At 48.5% G+C, this 19,816-nt stretch overlaps 1 protein-coding gene across 5 annotated transcripts in view; it reads left to right on the top strand.

Moving 5' to 3' along the window:
• Window positions 1-6,962, top strand: part of ZDHHC14 (zinc finger DHHC-type palmitoyltransferase 14) — a 300,740-nt gene extending 293,778 nt beyond the window's left edge. For 3 of the 5 annotated variants that reach the window (XM_031667336.1, XM_017958196.3, XM_017958195.3), the window contains one exon: window positions 1,622-6,962. In XM_031667336.1, coding sequence (XP_031523196.1) covers window positions 1,622-2,020 — 399 coding nt within the window. In that variant the 3' untranslated portion in view covers window positions 2,021-6,962. The remainder of the gene's footprint in view (window positions 1-1,621) is intronic. The other 2 variants (XM_017958193.3, XM_017958194.2) reach the window with 2 other exon arrangements.
• Window positions 6,963-19,816: the final 12,854 nt, after the last annotated feature.

Here is a 19,816-nt window from a genome sequence, read left to right as displayed (position 1 = left end):
TTCTTAAGTAACTCTAGCCTTCTGATAAAGAGGAGGCGATGAAAGACCAAATAACATTTATTAAGCATCTGCTGTGTCAAATGCCTAATAGTGGAAAGAGGTCTACCCCAGCTTCAAATCCTGGATCGATCCCTTACTTTCATCTGTAAGGTCTTGATCACGCTGCCCAACCCATCCGTGTCTCAGGGTCTTCATTTGTGAAGAGGGGAAGCAAGCTCGTCGTAAGAACTCTGCAGAAGTGGAGCGGAGCAGCCAGTTTCAAGCTTGAGTACAGAGTCCCAAGTTGCTCCCCTAATATCCATGCCTATTCCTCCTCCTTCCCATCGAAACACTGCTCCTGAATCTCACTGAGAAGGTGCTGCACAGGCTTACGTTGAAGGTGTCCAAGTCCCATTAAGTCTCTTCTAGCTGTTCTGAAAGTTGCCCATAGTTCAAGGAGAGGGTCTGCAGAGCTATCGGGGTGCCCGTTGCATAGGCTGAACAAGTGCTTACACTATCTTCTTGGCCCAGTGAGCAAAGGGAAACAGGACACAAGGCAGATGTCATGTGACTTAAGTGGAAGAATAGGAAACGTCTTCTCAAGTGTGGGCATTCTCAGACCACAGAGACTTGGGAAATGGCTCTTGAAGCTGTTGGAAATTTAGCAGTGGAGAATTCTAGGCTTTTACCAAACAATCTGATCAGACCCTCAAGGGCTTCTGTCACCCATGTACTTTTCTCTCTGTTTTTGGTGGTAAAATAGACACGACATAATATTGGCCATTTTAACCATTTGTAAGTATAAGTTCAGTGGTATTAAATCCACTGATGTTGTTCTGCAACCACCACTACCACCCATCTCCAGGGCTTCTTCATCTTCCCTGGCTGAAACTCTGCATGCCTTAAACACCAGCTCCCTCCTCCTCCCGTCCCCCACCCCAGCAGCCACCATTCTTCCTTCTCTCTAAGAACATGACCCTCCAGGGACCTCGTATCAGTGGAATCACAGTTATTCGTCTTTTTGTGACTGGCTTGTTTCACTTAGCATGCTGTCCTCAAGGTCCACCCATCTAGTGGATGTGTCCGAATGCACTTCCTTTTTAAGGCTGAATCACTAACATTGTGTGTCTACACTGCACCTTGTCCCTGCTGTCGTTCATCAGTGGACACTTGAGTTGCTTTTGACTTTTGACTTACTATCAATAACATTGCTATGAACATGGGTGTACAACCCCTGTATTTTTAAAACAATGTGGTTTAAAAAATGGTTTTCAGCATACAAGAAACAGCCACCCACTGCTGTAGGTGGCCTGTGACTCTGTCCAAGAGATTTTTCAATTGTGTCCTTTAAATTGGGAACCAAGGCCACTGGCTTCATGATCAGTGCCGCATGTTATGACCGGGCACCCGTGGTAACTTCATTTGAGCAGAGGCGATTGCAGCACCAGGCCCTGGGTGTCTCTCCCAATGCACCTGGGCCACTCTACGCGCTCCCTGCCTGGCTGACTGAGGTGTCACTAACGGTTTCTCTCTTCTCGCACCCCGCCCTCCCCGCCCTCCCCGCCCATGCCCTGTCCCCGTCCCTCCCCACCTCTGCCCCCTCCTCTCCACCTTCTCTTTGCTGGCGCCTCCTGCTCTCCAGTGCGACCAAGACCAGTGCATTCAGAGCACCAAATTCGTTTTGCAGGCCGCGGCCACCCCCCTGCTGCAGAGCGAGCCCAGCCTCACCAGCGACGAGCTGCACCTACCCGGGAAGCCCGGCCTGGGCACGCCCTGCGCCAGCCTCACACTGGGCCCGCCCACGCCGCCCGCCTCCATGCCCAACCTCGCCGAGGCCACGCTCGCGGACGTGATGCCCCGGAAAGATGAGCACATGGGCCACCAGTTCCTGACGCCCGATGAGGCGCCCTCGCCCCCCAGGCTGCTGGCGGCGGGCAGCCCCCTGGCGCACAGCCGCACCATGCACGTGCTGGGCCTGGCCAGCCAGGACTCCCTGCACGAGGACTCCGTGCGCGGCCTGGTGAAGCTCAGCTCCGTGTGACCCGTGTGGCCCCAGGCTGGGGAGGCACCAGAGGCTCCTCCACGGGCAGCAGGAGTGAGCGGAGGGGTGTGCTCCACAGCGACTCCCCCAGCCAATGCCACGGTGGAGATAACAGCCCCAAGTCTGGGGGACAGAGACCACTTAGAACGGCACAGGGCGGCCGGCCCCGGATGCTGAGAGCTTGGTTTCATTTGAATTTTCTTCCCCAACCTGAGTGCTTTGACACCAATGGAAACAGAGAAGTCGCTGCTTTCTTTTGGTGGGCCTGGGGACGGGGACCCTCCAAGGGTAGAATCGGAGTGTGTCTGCCCGCCCTTGTGACAGACACACGGAAGGCTTCTGACGCTTGTGGCCAGACTGCAACTGCACTTACGTGTTATGCTACTAATATTTGAAACAGACATGCCATTCCATTTGTTAATTTTAAAAAAAGAAAAAAAAAATCCTAAAGGGAAAAAACCGACCAGGTGTGGATCTGCATGCCACGCTGCCGTCTGTGTTACAGTGGTGTTGCTGTTTCCAAGGAAGTGCTGCTTTCTTTTTCTTTTTTTAATTTTGTGAATTTTTAAGTGCTGTTTTGTTGGAAGACAGTGCAACGAACCGAGACTGATGGACAGTGTCCTCACTCAGCTTATTGGGCTGCGGCATCTGTGGAAAGGTGGCACCAGGGCTGCAGAGGGCGGCTGGGGTTCCGTCGTGTCAGGGGTCATTTCACCTTCTGTTTGGCCGCGCGATGAGGTCTCGTGTTGAGGTATTGTGTGCCGCGCCCCCCACAGTCTTCACATCCGTGTGTGATGAAACTTCCCGTGGACAGCCAATAAAATGACGTCCTCTGTTATTTTGGATCTGCGTACAGTTATCCTTAATAGCATAAATGAAAACAAAATCATCCAGATGGGGAGAGTTTTTTCTTGAAATATCCCTAGTGAGGAATAGTCCCCAAACAACCAAAAGTCAAATCTTTGAACTGGGAGATATTTATAGAATGATTTCTTAGATAAGAGGCGAGCTTTCCATCATTTTTTTTCTTTAATTCTCTCTTTTTGACACCATCTTAGTGGAATTTGCTCTACGTTTGCAGTTTGCCACGCAACAGTTGATTGGAAGTAGGGAGAGGGGAGGGGACGCTCAGGGAGAAGGGGTTCTGTCAGGCGTCTTCTGGGCTTCCTTCCGTGTTAATGTGTCACTCAATCCCAGAAGTGCAACTTGAGGTCCTAGTAAAGGTATCAGAAAATGAGGAGGAGAAATCGGCTTACGGTTTGGGCTGAGATCATGTAGGTCATCATCCTTCCCTGGACACTAATCAGAATGAAATTAAGAAAATGACCACTTTGTTCACTTTCATTGATCGCCTAGAAGGGAACTGGCTCTGGACTTAGGGAGTGTGTCACTATGGAGGCAGCCGCAGGGGACACAGCAACTCCTCTCCTGACTTCTTTCCAGACCATAAATCTAACAGCTAAAGCTACTCAAGTTCAAAGCCATGGCCCTGCTCCTTATAACCATATGAAAGACAAGGCACATTGACCATTGATACAAGTAACCCCAAATGATTTGCATTTATGGAAAAAGGCTATTTCTCCTGAGAAAGAGTTGCCATTTTATATAAAAGAAAAGAAGATAGGAAAAAGAAAAGCACCCAAGTTTTATTTGGAATGAAGGCAATTCACAGGTCACAAAATAATTCATGCTCGAAAGGCCTGCAGAGTTCTTGCACTGTGATATCTTCGAGCCATCTTTGTTTTCACACTGCATGCACGTATAGAAAATGGAATAGGTCCATTCTGTGTAACCAGTTTTGATTTTTTGAACCACCTAACTACTTGTACCCACCTGCAATTTGTAATTAGTGGGGCAGTGCCATCCTTACACAACCACACACGTGCACAGGCACCAACTCACAGGGATTCTCCTTGCCCACGCTACCTGTGAGGCTAAAGGGACAGCCTCACAAAGGAGCTTCCACAACTTTCCAAACCGTCTCTGCTCCTTGCCTCCTTCCACCTGCTCCCCAGAAGCCCCAGGAAGGAGTTGGCCCTGATGAGAAGGGTGTTCCACGGGTGACCATGAATCCAGCTCAGCCCTCACTCCGGTCCCATGTGTGGCCCAGTCCATTCCCCACTCCTTCCCCTGGAAAGGAAAATCATGGTCTTCAGAGGCCTCCCACTTCTAACATTTCCTAATTCAGTGGTTGCCGCTCTCCTGTGACCAGCCCTTCTTCCCACCTCATTATGAAAAAATCCCAGAAGCCAGGATCACCACTCACTTGTCTTCACATAATGGACATTTACTTCATATTTATTATCAATTTCCCCACCTCCAACCCTGTCCCTGGTACACACTTGGCATCATTTATCCAACAGGGGATTGGGAATTTTGGCGAAATGAATCAAGGCTATTCAGGGTCAAGAGGGAGATTAACTTGAATGGGCCCATTTGTTAGATTATTAATGTCTTAAAAACCAAAACCAGAGAGAAGCCCACAGCCCTGTCCTCTGTGGCTTGAAAAAGAAACCCAGCGTCAGAGGAAATGAGCGATGATGCCCCCAGGGGCGCCCACTTGTGTTGGGCAGGAGGGATGGTCGGGGGGCAGCTCACCTGGCGAGGTGATGACTCTGCATTTCCCATGAACCTATATGTGACACGTACATAAATATGTATACACTTATGTTTGTAAATGTTGAATGGTTCCTTCTAGCTGTGGCTGAGTAGACGTTGGTGTTTCTAGCTTCTTTCAGTGTGTTAGCGATTGATTACATGCTAGCTATAAAAAGTAAAGTAAATATTTTACCATGCTATTAAAGCTTGGACCATTATCAAACACACACAAACACACACTCATTCTGCTGTTTAAAAATTCGTCTGCGTTCATTCTCCCAGGAGTGCCCTGGGGGGACCACAGGTTTCCCGGCACTTGAAGGCTGAACTGAGCATCAGTGCCCTGGTCCGCAGGAAGCAGGGGGATGCTGCAGGAAGGCGGCAGGCAGCCTGCATCCGGGAGGGCACAGTGACCTGTCACTCCGTTCTGCAGAAATTGGCCCAGCAATCGCGTTATGCCCATTCAAAAGATGCTTGTTCCAGCTTTCAAATGTGATAATTTCAGCCTGTGAGGACAATGCCATGTCCCCACCCTAAGCCAGCAAAATGCGAAATCTCTGTTCTGGCCCAGAATGGCACAAGGGAGGAGTCTTTTCAGAGTTCCATGCCACCCCGCAGCTTACTGTGGCCTTCGCCTGTTCTGTCTAGGATTGCCAGCTGGGGCTCCAAGTGAGGAGCAAATGCATTTTATGAGCCATGTTCCTGCGGAGACCTGATGGGCCAGGCCCTCTGTGGCTTTGAAAGTCCCTAAGCTCTTCACATCCTTGGCCTGGGCCTTCTCGTCTGACTCAACAGCAAGAAAAATAAACTTGCCAAAATTGGCAGTAGGTGTCCTTGACACAGGGGCTTGTGATGGCATTGCCCAGAAAATGCTGGAACCAGAACTGGTCAGAGACTTTGAAGGGCACAGCCTGGCGGGCTATTCCCGAGGGTCTCAGGTCTCTGCCCACCCCACTACTCTGCAGCAAACGCTTCTCTTTTACCTGACTTCTCCCTTCAGACCTCAGCCTACAACCATCCTCTTCATGCCAGGAACCGACTGCTTCTCAGCCTCGGCTTAGGGTTTTGAGTTCACTGGAAGGGATCAGGGGTTTGCGTTAATATAAGGAATCTTCCCAGAGGGAGTTGCCCTTCATTCATCCACAAGAGTACATTGAGTTCGTTTAGTTCTTGACCAAGTAAGAAAAGAATAAAGGAGAACAAATATGGAATAATCTTTTCTAATTAATGCCTTACTACTGTTTTGAAGCTGAGCCTAAATCAAATCAATGTTTACATTTTCTATCAAGTACATATGAGCTGTGGGAGTCTAGCATATTCTTGTCCAAAAGAGAGAGACTTTCAAATGAATTTGTATTCCTCCTGGTCCCCTCCACCTATTGTGGAGGTCTGCATGTGGCGTTGTATGCTGTTTTCCAAGGTACCTCATTTAAAAAAAAAAAAAAAAAAAACACTGCCTCTCGTTTGTTCCCTTAAAACATCTCTCTCTCATAAAACTAAGTTATCATTGAAATATTAAACGATCTGAAGCGTCTTTTTTTTTTTTCAAATAAATGTCAAAGATGGTAATAGTTTGTAAATCAGTAAATCCTCTGTCCATCTGCCCATTGTCCATGGTCCTGATAATAGAGCCAAGATGGATTTTCACATGTAAGTGGTTAGTCCATTAATCCAGCCATTAAAAGTAGTTGGGAGATTGAAGATTAGGTGGTTTCTGGAGCAACCGAATTTGCAGCTGCCACAAAACTAGATAAATGGCCACAACTGGAGTTATTTTTCGATCTCATAAACCCCAGGAATTACACACAGAATGGACTGAAAAGCAGACAAGCATGTTGTGCTATTGCAGAGACTTTTCTACCCAGCAAGTGTTGAATTTTTAAAAGAAACTTAATATTGGTGATGAAGATATGAATGGACAACTCTCTTACTTGCCCTCGATGTTTCAAGATGCCTGGTGAAACCGAGAGGCCACGTGGCATATCCAAGGAGACATGTTTTCTGGGTTCTATATGAATAGAGATGGTTTAAGCCTGCAATTTAAAAAAAACAAAAAACAAAAACGGTTGAAGCCCTGCTAACTTTTTCCCAGAGCATTCTGGGTTGATATTTCATAGTCAAACGTTTTGGCATGAGGAAAAAAAAAGCATTTTAAACTCTTAGTGAATTCAAAGCTCTAAATCCAAACAATGGTGAACACATGTACATAACATTTCATGTTTTCAGAGATATGTATGCTTATTTAAGTGCCTTTCATGTTTTAATCAATGTTTGCAGAATTTATCTTAAACCTGAGATGAATTAAAAAATCATTTACCTCCTTCAATAAAAACTGCTAATGGCATAAAATGTAAATTTCAATCTTTATAAGGTAGATATTGTCTTGGTCAACAAGACGTAGGGAAGGGGGCAATCGACTTGCACTTGGTGAATATGCACGGTGTGGACACCCATCTGTATAAGAATGAGGGTTTTCTGATCATAGATATCAGATTGGTTTCCTCAGCTGTGGTTCTCAACTGTTTCAGTTCTACTTTAGAGCAATGCAGAAATTTAAAGTCCCTAATCCAACATGTTCTATATGCCACCTTTTAACACATACGCATGTGCGCACACGCGCACGCACACACACACACACACACCCCATCCTCACCAGATAAGAACTCCGTTTGGCTACTTATAACAAAATCCCCAAATAACAGCAGCTTAGGAAAAGAAATGTTTTTTCTGTTATGCAAAACAAGTGCAGAGGTAAGGCAATCCAGGGACATTGTGGTGGTTCTGCAGTGTCATCAGTGTCCTGGCTTCCTTCTCTCTGTTCTGCCATTCTTAGCACTGGCTTTCATCCTCAAGGTCACTTCATGGTCACAATACAGCTGCTACAGCACCAGCCATCACAGCCATATCCTTAGGTTTTCTATTAAGTACATATGCGCTATACATATGAGTCTAGCATATTCATGTCCAAAAGAGAGAGACTTTCAAATGAATTTCTATTCATCCTGGTCCCCGCCACCTATTCTGGAGGTCTGTGTGGCATTGTATGCTGAAAGAAGGAGAAACGGGGAGGAGCAAAACGGGCACAGACACTTATGACTGCTCCCTTTAAAGAGATTCCCAGAAACCCCAATCTATGATTTTTCCATGATAGAAGTTAAGTCACATAACCACAGCTGGCTAAAAAGAAGGGTGGGAAGCATGGTGTTTTAGCTGGGCACATTCCTGCTCCAAATAATATTGGAGTTCTGTTGGTCAGGAAGAAGGGGGGCATGAGCATCCACTAGATAATCACAATAGAAAATTCCATCTCCTCCATTAGTGCAAGAGTGAGGCCCTCCAGCTAGAGCTCTGTCATCCTTCTCCTGTCCACTAAAAAGTTCTGCCTCATCCATCTACTGTTCTCTCCCTTCATCTATCTACTGTTCTGTCCCTTTACAGAGCATTCCTACCTGCTAAAGTAGGCTTGACCCCATCTCCTGCATGACCCAGGACCTGGCCCCTTCTCTCCTCCATGACCCCGGGATCCAGCCCCTACTCTCCTCCATGACCCCAGGATCTAGCCCCTTCTCTCCTGCAAAACCCAGGACCCAGCCCCTTCTCTCCTCCATGACCCCAGGATCTAGCCCCTTCTCTCCTCTGTGACCCAGGACCCAGCACTTAGGCCATCCTCTCCTCCAGGACCCAGGTCCCAGGACCCAGCCCCTTCTCTCCTCCATGACCCAGGACCCAGTTCTTTTATAATCTCTTGCATCTTCAATTTCTTCCCACCAGCTGTTTCTGTAGGCCACCATACCATACTGCTACTTTGAAAACAAAACAAAACAAAACAAAAAAAACTCACCTTCCTTGTCTCTCTATTCATCTTTAAGCGCTCATTCCTCTCATTGGCTTGTCTCTGTTCATCTTTAAGCACTCATTCTTCTCATTGTCAAGTATCTCAAGAGTGGTCTGTCCTCCCATCTTCCATTTCCTCACTTCCCACTCTCTGTCAGCTTCCCTTCCCAGGATGCTTCTGAAATGCACTCTCCATGATCTCCAGTGGCAAATCCTGTGGCCTGGCTGCATTCTCTTTTAACATTCCTGAAGCATCTGACACGGTTGAGCACCCCGTGCCCCTGGATCCGTGCGGCTGTCTGTATTGCAGGAGGCAGACAAGCGTGCAGGTGGGCGTCTCTGATGCTTGTATGCAGTGCTGTCTCCCTTTGGCCTGGGTGACACTGCTGTCTTTATTCCAGCTGACGTCTGCTTGCAATCTGCTTCCTTCTCACATCCCGCAAATGAGGACACATGGCAAGACTCCTTTCCTGCCCTTTGGCCTTTGCTCTCTCCTCTATTCCCCTGCAGAGACTTCACTGCTCCATTGCCTTCTACTCCTGCCTCTTCTATGGACTCAACTCTCCAGTGGCTGTCACCCTCCCCCAAGGACTAGCCCCACAGCTGAACCAGCTGCTTGCCAGGCAGAAGGAGGTTTAGCCAGGAATTTGGTTCCCGCTTGCCTGCAGCTGGTTCTGTAACCTCAGGCAGATCACAGAGCCCGTGGGCCTTAGTTTCCTTGGCCACAAATGCGACCGCTTCTGGGTACACCATGGTGTATGCTTGGCTCCATGTTCCCACTTACATATCCCATCACCACTGCCCCAAACCCAAATGCTTGAGATTGGAGTCAACGTCTTTCTCCCCAAACTGGCCTTTATTTTAGTTGAAGCTTCCCCGGGAGAGCCCCAAGCTTACACCTCTGGAGAGGCCTTTGACTTCCTTACTCTGCAGATCCAGGCGGGCCTCAAGCCCTGTCACTCTTCCTCTGCAGGATCCACAGAATCTGTCCTCCTTCTTCACTTTATCGCCACCTTCACCATCTAACCCAAAATGTGATGATGGCTGCGAAGAGCTCTCCTCCTGCTGAATGTTCCTGTTCCTGCCCATCCCATACAACCCAGGCATGTGTCATCCCAGCCATTGCCAGGCCCGTGTCAGATCCCAGGTGTCAGACCATCCACAGCTTTTTCTTCCCCATTTGCCCCTCAGACCAGCATCTAAAGCCTCCGTAATCTGGTCCCAAATGGTTTCCCTTCTTCTTTTCCCTTCTCCCTGTCTCTCCCTCTCTGGCAATTCAGCCTCCTCCCTCCCTGGCAGAACCTGCCAGGCGCTTCCCACCCTCCACGTCTCCCTCTGCCCCTCTCTGCCTCTCTCCGCTTGTCTAAGGCCTTCCTACCTTCCCATTACCAACACATTTCATAGGAGCTGAGGGCCTCCTTTCCTCTAAATTCCTCAAATACTTGCTCCTTCACATATTTCTTTAAAATTGAGATATAATTTACATACCATGAGATTAGCCCTTTAAAAATGTACAATTCCATGTTTTTAGTATAATCGCAAGATCGTGCAAACATCACCACTAACCCAGAACATTTCCCTCACACATTTCATCCTGTTTCTAGACCACCTACTGTAGTTTCTGTCTTCATGTGAATGTCCTGTCTCCCAGTAACGCCTGAGAGCACCGTGATGGCTCGAGGGTTTTTGCTGTGGCACAGTGCCAGGCAGGGTCCTGCACCACCGGGGACCATCACTGCTCGGGAAGGGGGAGGTAGAGGTGACAAGGGTAACAGAGACAGCCTGTAAGGCACTGAGGACCCAAACTCCCCCAGGGACCTCGTGCTGACACCTAAGGGCCTCAGAGAAAAGCCCCCCTCCCTTTTAGTCCCCGCTATGTCCAACTGTGAGGAAAGGCTCCTGCTGTGACGTGAGTCCCTGTGTGAAGTTCAGCTGAGCCTGGAGCCAGTGCTACACAGTGCTAATGAGACCTCCTCACTCACCTTTGCAAGCCACCTGATGCTCCCCGTCCTTTCTTGTGGATAATTTGGGATAAAATTGGGGTCTTAAGTCAATTAAGATGTCATGTACTTCTAATAGAAAAACAGAATAATGGAACTTTCAAAAATATATATCATCTGGCAGGGTGCAGTGGCTCACACCTGTAATTCCAACACTCTGGGAGGCCAAGGTGGTCAGATCACCTGAGGTCAGGAGTTTGAGACCAGCCTGGCCAACATGGTGAAACTCTGCCTCTACTAAAAATTCCAAAATTAGTTGGGCGTGGTGGCATGCATCTGTAGTCCCAGCTACTTGGGAGGCGGAGGCCAAAGAATCACTTGAACCTGGGAGGCGGAGGTTGCAGTGAGCCGAGATCATGCCACTGCACTCCAGCCCGGGAGACAAAAGTGAAACTCCATCCCAAAACTAAAAAATAAAAATAAATAAATGTGTGTGTGTGTGTGTGTGTGTGTGTATAATCAATAGTAGGATAACTTGGATTATTTGGGGATTGCATGCTTTAAAAATAATTTTAAAATAAAAACCTATTAGCCAGTTCCATTAACAAACACTTGTTGGACATGTGACACAGTACTTGTTCTGAGTAATGGGCATTGCTCTTTGTACTAAAAGTTCTAATACATATATGTTTTATAACACATGTGAAATGTTCAAACCACATTTTCTATGGCAAAATAGATGATGCATACTCTCTACCAACAGATTACATTCCATAAATTGGCCTGGAACTTGGAATATACTTTCCCATGGAAACAAAAATCGTCAATGGCTTTTAGACGCTACACCAGCTCACAAAATAGTTTACCTGAATAATATTAATAGTCCTAGGACCTAAGCAATCCTAAGCATTCCTGAACCCCTAAACTTCTTTGAGTTCTGAGCCCTGAGCCTGGGTATAAGACCCGCCAGCCCCAGAGCCCCTAGAGAATGGACTCCCCAGGTGCTGCTATTTCTACCTCACTACCAGATAGATTAAATCCATCTTAAGAAACATGGAGCTCATCTGATTTCTTTAAAATCTCTACAAACAAACAAGAAAATGGAAAGAAATCCTTAAATTTTCTAATTCCAGAGATTTCAAAATCTTTCAAATCTCCCTTACAATGTATTTAAGGATCTCTTAAAGAATGAGCATTTCCTTTTTCTTGAAAGCCTATCGGAATTTCAGCTCAGATGATTTTCCACCGGAAATTCTAGATAACTCAGCAGCTAAATCCAACTTGAGTAAACATGGATGACTCAGTGGGGACTGACAAATTTTTGTTGTTAATATCCTGGATCAAAACATGCGGTGTGCTTTGAAATGTGCCTAGCTGACACATGTTTTAAAAAATTATTATTCTGTGAAGCCTTTCAGAAAGCTTTCCTTGAACTCATCACCCCACTGGAAAGGTACCAGGGAGATGATGACAAGCAAAGGTTTTTTTGTTTTGTTTTGTTTTGTTTTGTTTCTTTCTGGCAAAGTCTCGCTCTGTTGCCCAGGCTGGAGTGCAATGGTGCAATCTCAGCTCACTGCGACCTCTACCTCCTGGGTTCAAGCGATTCCCCTGCCTCAGCCTCCCAGGTAGCTGGGACTACAGACGCACGCCACCACGCTGGCTAATTTTTGTACTTTTAGTAGAGACAGGGTTTCACCATGTTAACCAGGCTGGTCTTGAACTCCTGATCTCAGGTGATCCTCCAGCCTTGGCCTCAGAAAGAGCTGGGATTACAGGCATGAGCCACTGCACCTGGCCTGCAGCATCTGTATCTTCTAGTTGAGGTCTACTCTGAGGACTGATAAATTTTTTTTTTTTTTTGAGATGGAGTTTCCCTTTCGTCATCCAGGCTAAACTGCAAAGGCACAGTCTCGGCTCACTGCAACCTCCACCTCCCAGGTTCCAGCGATTCTCCTGCCTCAGCCTCCTAAGTAGCTGGGATTGAAATTTAATTAGTTGGGTCAGTGTGGCAGCTGCGCTGGAAAACACGCTTTCTGGAGATAATGAGAACAGATGGCTTCAGAGGCCACCAATGGTTGTTTCCAACCCATCTTCTCATGGAAATGCCAAATAGGGTTCCATGTGCCTGGATAACAACTGCAGGTCAGCAGTGCTGAGGCCACGGTGAGGCCCCGTCAGCTGATGCTCTGCTACCTAACGGGACTCCTGGTGCCTTGCCTTCTGCAGCTGTCCTCCTAAGATCTAAGTGAACATTGACTTTCTGCAATAAAACGCAATCCCAGAACATGATGGGCAGTGACTGAACGTGTAAAGGTGAAGAGCCCTTTTATGAAGCACAGAACCCACCTCCAGTTCACCTGCGATGCTGTTGTGGATCTCTCTGCCTGTACCCCCTCTTCTCAAGGCACCTCTCCCTTCTGTAACATACAGGATGTCAACTAGGAACCTCATGAAAGGGAGCCGGTCACCTTTGGACATGTCAGCTCCCCTGCGATGGGAACTTCCTCCTGACCAATGGGGTTCTGTATGTTCTCAGGAACTGACAGGTAAGCTTCCAGCTGATGTGGCTGAATTCTGCATTATTAATTTCTGCATTATTAGAAATTCTGCATTATCAGAAAGAAGGGACTGGCATTCGCTCCCACCAAACACCTCCTTGTCAGTCCATCCTGAGCAGCATCTGCTCTGAGAGGTCTTCCGCAGGCCCCTTCTTCAGTACCCGTCACCTGCCAGGAAGGAGACAAGTCGCTTGGAAGTGTTTAGGGGGATGGTGCTTTTTCTAAGAGGGGAGCAGAAGAGCTTTTTCTTTTCTTTAAACAGAATCTACTTCCATTTTTGTAACCCATGGTAACAAGCTGAACTACATTCAATGCTCAGTGTTTTATGTAAAAGCCAATGAGTGCCCAGATAACCCACAAGAAGACACCAGACATGATTTGCCTCTAGACTGGATGTTGAGGTGGTTTGCAGGGGCAAGTGAGGATGAGGGTGCCCTGGAGCAGAGGCAGGGGAGCTGCAAAGCCAGGACCATGCCCTCAAGTCACCCCAGACTGAGCAATCTCCTCCACAGGGCACAGGCACCCCCTGAGAATCCCACGCGGAGAGTTGCTCCTGACACAGGCCCCAGCCACCCCTGACACCACGATGGAGAGGATAAGCAGTGGCGCCCTCACGTGAATATCTCGGGTTTTCGACATTTTTTATTCTAAGAAATAAAAGGAGAAAACCCCCTGCTTAGACGAGTCACAGAAAGAGCATAATGACTTCTGCACACACTCATGATCTGTAGAGCTCACCCCAGCCAGCCCTGGCTCTGGATGCACACACAGGAATCTTGTTCAAGTCCCTCCAGTGGCAGGAAATCACTTTAAAGACCACCTAACTGGGTCTCCCACTTCAGATCCATGCCCTCCGTGGGTCACAAAACCAGAGTAGTGGGTGCAAGCCACTGTCTTCTTTCTAGATGGAAGGGGTGAGAACAGAAGGATGAGAATAGGAAATGCCAAACTGGTTTGCCTGGAACGAGGAGAAACAGGTCCTGGGTCATGACATAGATCTATTTTCTCATCATGGTCAAAAAGAAAATCTGAAGAAACTGTTCAGTTCACCCATTCCTGCCCCAACTTACAAAAGAGAACCCTGGAAACCAGAGAGCTGAGAGGTCATATCCAAGGTTACAGAGGTGGCCGGGACAGAGCTGGCACAGAGTGGAGGTCAGCCCTTCTCGAACCATGAGTGATAAAGAACAGTATTTACTGTTTTAAAAAATTCCTATTCACTGCACATGAGTACTTCTATAAAATATAATTTTTAAATTACTGGAAAAAAATTTTCAATAGATAACGAAAAGCCCCACTGTTTCATGATTAGATGCATTAGACATACTCTGTCCAGTTGCCGTAGCTGTATCTAAACACACATGCCATCTCTGTATTATCTCATCGGGGACCAGGATCAAATAGTTGCATGGTGCTGAGTTGCATGGTGCTGAGCTGCACGTGCTTTGAGTAGCCTCGTGTGCAGTGGAGGATTAACCATGTCCTTAGAGAGGCCTGGCTTCTGTTCTCTGCTACTGGGAGGTCATCTCCAAGCCCTTGCAACTGTCTGCGTGGTAAGAGTCCCTCTGCTTATCTGGGGGGTTGGACCAGCCAGGTAGTCTGTGTTGGCCATGTGGGTTATGGCCCCAAGGATCAGCTTGGTCTCTAGAGGGACTGCAGGCTCAGGCCAGCGGTGGAGATAGCCAACGTGTCCCCATGACCCACCCCAGTGAAAACTCCAGACCTGAGGCTTGGGTGAGCTTCCCTGGTCGGCACTATTCCAAGCCTGTTGCCTCATCATTGCAGGCAGAGGTGGGCCCTGTCCACACAGCCCCTCTGAGAGAGGACAGCCAGAGGCTCTGCACTGGCATCTCAGACTCCACCCTATGCGCCTCTTGCTTTGGTTGACTTTGATCTGGATCCTTTCACCGTAATAGAACTGCACATAGAAAGGCTCTCCGGAGTTCTGTGAGTCCTACTAGCCAATTTTCAAATTGAGGGTGGCTGTGAGGAGCCCCAATCTTACACTGGGTGTCAGAATTGAGGGTGGCCTTGGGGACTCCTGAATTTTGCACCCTGGTATAGGCAGCTGCTCCCAAACTGTGTTCTGAGGGTCCCCTAATGATTCCCCAAATCTATGATCTCTCCCACCCAAAAGCCAGAGCCCCTAAAATGCTGTGGTGCAGACCCTGAGGGCCTTGCTCATAGGGCAGTGTGTTATCTGAGGGCCGTGGGGGTCGCCAGGCATTACAACTCTAGCAGCCTTTTTGTAAAATGGTATTAGCCAGCAAAGAGCAAGAAGCAGAGGGCAAGTAGGTCTTAGTAGGAAAATGAAGAACAGCTGGCAGGATAAATCACTGTAAACATCAAGCTAATTCCCTTAAGTGCCATTCTAGACCTAGACCAATTTGTTAGCTTACAAAAAAAAAAAAGAGAGAGAGAGAGAAGAAAACATGGTTTATACTTTGGTTTGCTCTGAACACCGGCAAATTTAACATACTCAGAAATATTTAAAATTAGGAGTAATAAAGACAGTTGTTTGGGATTTTTTCCTCCTAATTTTCTAGGGAAAATGATAAAATCCTTAGCTAAGAAATACGTTGTTGTCTTTGGGAGACTGAGGCGGGTGGATCACGAGGTCAAGAGATCCAGACCATCCCAACCAACATGGTGAAACCTCGTCTCTACTAAAAATACAAAAAAAATAGCTGGGCATGGTGGCATGTGCCTGTAGTCCCAGCTACTTGGGAGGCTGAGGCAGGAGAATCGCTTGAACCCAGGAGGCAGAGGTTGCAGTGAGCCGACATCATGCCACTGCACTCCAGCCTGGGCGACAGAGGGAGACTCTGTCTCAAAGAAAAAGAAGGAAAGAAGGAAAGAAAGAAAGAGAAGAAAGAGAGGAAGGAAGGGAAGGAAGGAAAAAAAAGAAAGACATTGTTGCTGAAAAATTTCAAGAGGTGTTGCAGGCTTCAGCAATTCCAGATGTCAACTAAGAGTAAGAAGTAGAGGTGCTTGGGTTTGGGCAAAACCCTGAGCTTGGAGCAGGGGAGGGAGGTGGTCCTGCAGCCTGCTGGGTGTGGGGGCCACACACCCATTCTCTCAGCGCCACCTCTTGAGAACCACCCTTGTCTTCTCATTGTTTGAAGACATGGTGGATTGCTTAGTTGTGAACTAAGGGCTAAGCCACACTCAGTGGAGGAAGCCTCGGAGCCCTGTGGCTTTGCACACCCAGGAGACCTGTGCGGACACCTATGTGGCTCCCCTTGCATAAGGAATTGTTTCCAACTCAGGTTCTTCAGGATCTGAAAACTACTGTCGTGAAGGTCACATGCCGACAACAAGAAACCAGGGACATCCTGTAGGTTATGAATGGGCAGTGAGGCAGGACCACAGGGGGCATTTCAGACTCCCCACATGACAAGGAAGTAGCTTCCGTGGGCCCCGATCTCCATCACTCTCTGCTTCTCCCACGTCCCCTGTGCCCATGCCTGTTGGCAGCAGAGCAGAGGTGATGCCTCCGACATCCTTTAAAGCAGCAGGTCTCAAATGTTGGGGCACGAAAATCACCCGGAGACTGGAGAGAACACAGGTTGCTGGGCCCACCCACAGAATTTCTGATTCGTAGGTCTGGGATGTGGCTTGAGAATGTGCATTTCTAATAAGTCTCCAGCTGAAATCGATGTCTCAGGCTTGGGAACATACTTTGAGAACCACCGCTATAAAGAGTGGCAGGTTGGTCTGTCTCCGTGGACAGGGAAAGAGATGGCAGATGGAGTAATGGAGTCCCTGGGAAGTGGAGAAAGACAAGGGGGATGGATGCCAAGGCCACTTACATCCACCACTGTGTTGGGGCTCTGCACCGAGGTTGTGTAACTGTTGGCCTAGCCAGACCTCACCATGGGGAAACCAAGCAGGAGGAAGACTCCACCTCTCTCTCTCTAAATGGGTACTGAGTAACACAGTGGCCCACGTGTTGGCCAGGTGCTGAGAATCCACAGGTGAACCTGACCCAGTCCCAGACTCCTGACTCCTCAAGGAGCTGAACAGCCTTCAAATTTTAAAGCCCCAAATCAGCAGATAACCCAACAGTGGCCAGTTGGTACTCAGGCAGCAGTTGGCCGGTCGGCGAGTGCTGGAAATGCAGGATTTACACTGACAACCTACACACTGTGCACCACTTCTGCCTGGAAGGTTTGACAGCACAGTCACAGATGGTCATCCTTACAGGATTCGCACCAGGTACCCCCTTGATTCTTCACTGTGCCACCACCCTCCACTCACTGAGTCTGGGGCCCCTCTTGGGGATCCTGGCACAGCCCAGAAAATAGAAGCTAATTCTTACCTGGAGCTGCTAGCAGGCTTTTGTGAAGCCAGAGCAGAGACAGTAACAGGAAGAGAAAAGCCCCTTGAGTCTGGGTATAAAGAAAGACCTGGAAGGATATCAGCAGCCAGTTTCCTTCCACCACCTGGAGAAGAGCTGAGAATTCTGTCTGGACTGAGGGAAGGAGATTTTCCAACGGCAGACGCCAACCAGAGAGGGAAGCATGCCCCTCCAAGGGTTCTGGAGGAATCCGAGAGCGGAGGGATGGGACTGTGCCTCTTGGGTCGAGTCTAACAACAGCTCGTCTCCCAGCTGGCATGAGAGCAGCTAGTGGAAATCAAGGCAGGCCAGGTAACGGCTGAGAAACAGAGGGAGCCCCGTCACCAGATCCCAGCTGCTCAGTCCAAAGTTCCAGACAGGCAGAGAAGAGCAGCCGGAAGTGTCCTGTGCCCTGAGCCACGCCCAGAGGCGCACTCGAGTACAAATCAGGGAAAGGATCCTCACCACTGCTCCTTCCTTCTCTTGGGGAAATGTCCTAGTAGACTGATTTTTGTAAGAGGACAGCACTTCGCTGCCATAGGCACAAAATCTCCCGAGCCAAGGCACAGATCCGTGATGTCTACTGTGTGAGCAGCACCCGGGGGCCCTGGGGGTCCCTTCTCCACAGAGGCCACTGAGCTGAAGGTGATCAAGGACCAAGGCGTCTTCCCAGAGGAAGGGAAGCACACACACAGCCCAGGGTGCGAGGGAAGCTCTAACCAGACGAAGGAAACGGCTTAGATGAGGTTACTTAGAAATGCCTGCACCGATGCTTCCCGCACAGCATGGAGCATGGGGGCTCAGAGCTGGAAATCAAGTAGTTATCAAAAGCAAGCTTTTTCTCACCCACGTGTGTGACTGTGACATTGATACTTAAAGAGGCGCTTGGTCCCTGGCCACGTGGAGTGTCTACCTCAGTAGTCTGTGGGGGCATCCCAGGGCAAAAGTGGCTGCTGACCACATCTCCAGCCTCTGCGCCTCACATGCACCCCCCACTTGCTCCCAGTGCCACGTGCTCACGCCCTCTGCCCATGTTAGTCTCTCCTGAGCACCATCCGGTCCCTTGCTTTGGTTTTTGACTCTTCATGGCAGTTTTTGCTTGCGGATATTATATACAGTGTTGAAGTTGTTTATATTCTGTCTTCCCTAATAGAATATATAACTTTCATTTGAAAACAAGGACTTTGCCTTGAATCAGTGGGGATAAGTTTCCCAGTGCCTCGAGCACTACCTGGTGCAGGGTAGATGCTCAATGTTTACAGAATGGATGAAGATCTTAATTTAGAGGAAACTCTACATTGCGGTGAGCCAGCCGCTCCCTGCTGTCATTCAGAAGCTGTGTTTGCTGCTGTTGTCGGGCCAGCCTTGGCTCCAACTGGAGAGAGCCTATCAGGGTGTCATTTCCCTACTGAGCTCAGCCCAGTTCAAGAAATACCAATATCCTGCGTTTGTGAGAAGGATCTTACTTTTGTCTAGTTTATGGATTTTTTTTTTAGCACAGTCATCATAATTGCTTGGGCCTAATGGTGTGTAAGTGCTGCTAGCTAGTTGGAGCTCCACAAAAAAAAAAAAAAAAAAAAAAAAAAATGCAGCAGCAGCCAGGGGGAGAATGGAAAGAAATGGCTGTCTTCCATCTCTGTTTTAAAGCAGGAGGAGCTCGCCATCATCACCGCTGCCCAACAAGGGGAAATACTAAGCAGATGATTCACCAGGTGCTGAGCAGACTGCAGTTACCATGGAGTCGGAGCGGCGACAGACAGTTGCCGTCTGTCCAGGATTCAAGGGTGGTGACAGCACCGTGGGCTAGCCTAGCCCTCAGGTCCCCTTCCACCCCCACACCCTTCTCCACTTCTGCCACCTGGTTAAGGCCCTTTCATGACTCATTGTCCACTGGCACTCAAGAAGAGGGGAATAAATAACCTTAAATCAGCCTTTTATTTTATTTCTAACAGGGTCTTGCTCTGTCGCCCAGGCTGGAGTGCAGTGGCGCAATCTCAGCTCACTGCAGCCTTGACCTCCTAGGCTCAAGTGATCCTCCCGCCTCAGCCTCCCAAGGAACTGGGACCACAGGCACACAACACCACACCTGGCTAATCTTTGTAATTTTTGTAGAGACAGGGTTTTAACATGTTGCCCAGGCTGGCCTCAAACTCCTGAGCTCATGCAATCTGTCTGCCTCAGCCTCCCAAAGTGCTGGGATCACAGGAAAGAGCCACCACACCTGGCCTAAATCTGCCTTTTAAAATGAGCATGGCAGCAGCTATGGTCCCAGCTATGAAGAGTAAACAGACAAGGTTGACATTTTCCCTAAAAGGATATTTGGGATAATCCATGGCTAGACCAGAAGCTCTCTCTGGGTAGGAATCTGTACTCCATAAACATCTGCAGAATGCAAAGGAGTGATGAGCCTCCCCAGCTGCAGACCCTCACCTGCCACTCCACCAGTTCCCTCTCTTCCGTCACTCCATCCCATACCTGCCACCCCACCAGTTCCCTCCCTTCCTTACACTCCATCCCATACCTGCCA

The sequence above is a fragment of the Papio anubis genome, chromosome 6 (genome assembly GCF_008728515.1).
Source record: "Papio anubis isolate 15944 chromosome 6, Panubis1.0, whole genome shotgun sequence".
Classification (NCBI taxonomy): Eukaryota; Metazoa; Chordata; class Mammalia; order Primates; family Cercopithecidae; genus Papio; species Papio anubis.
The sequence above is the reverse complement of the archived record's forward strand: the minus strand, read 5'-3'. Positions and strand labels throughout refer to the sequence as shown.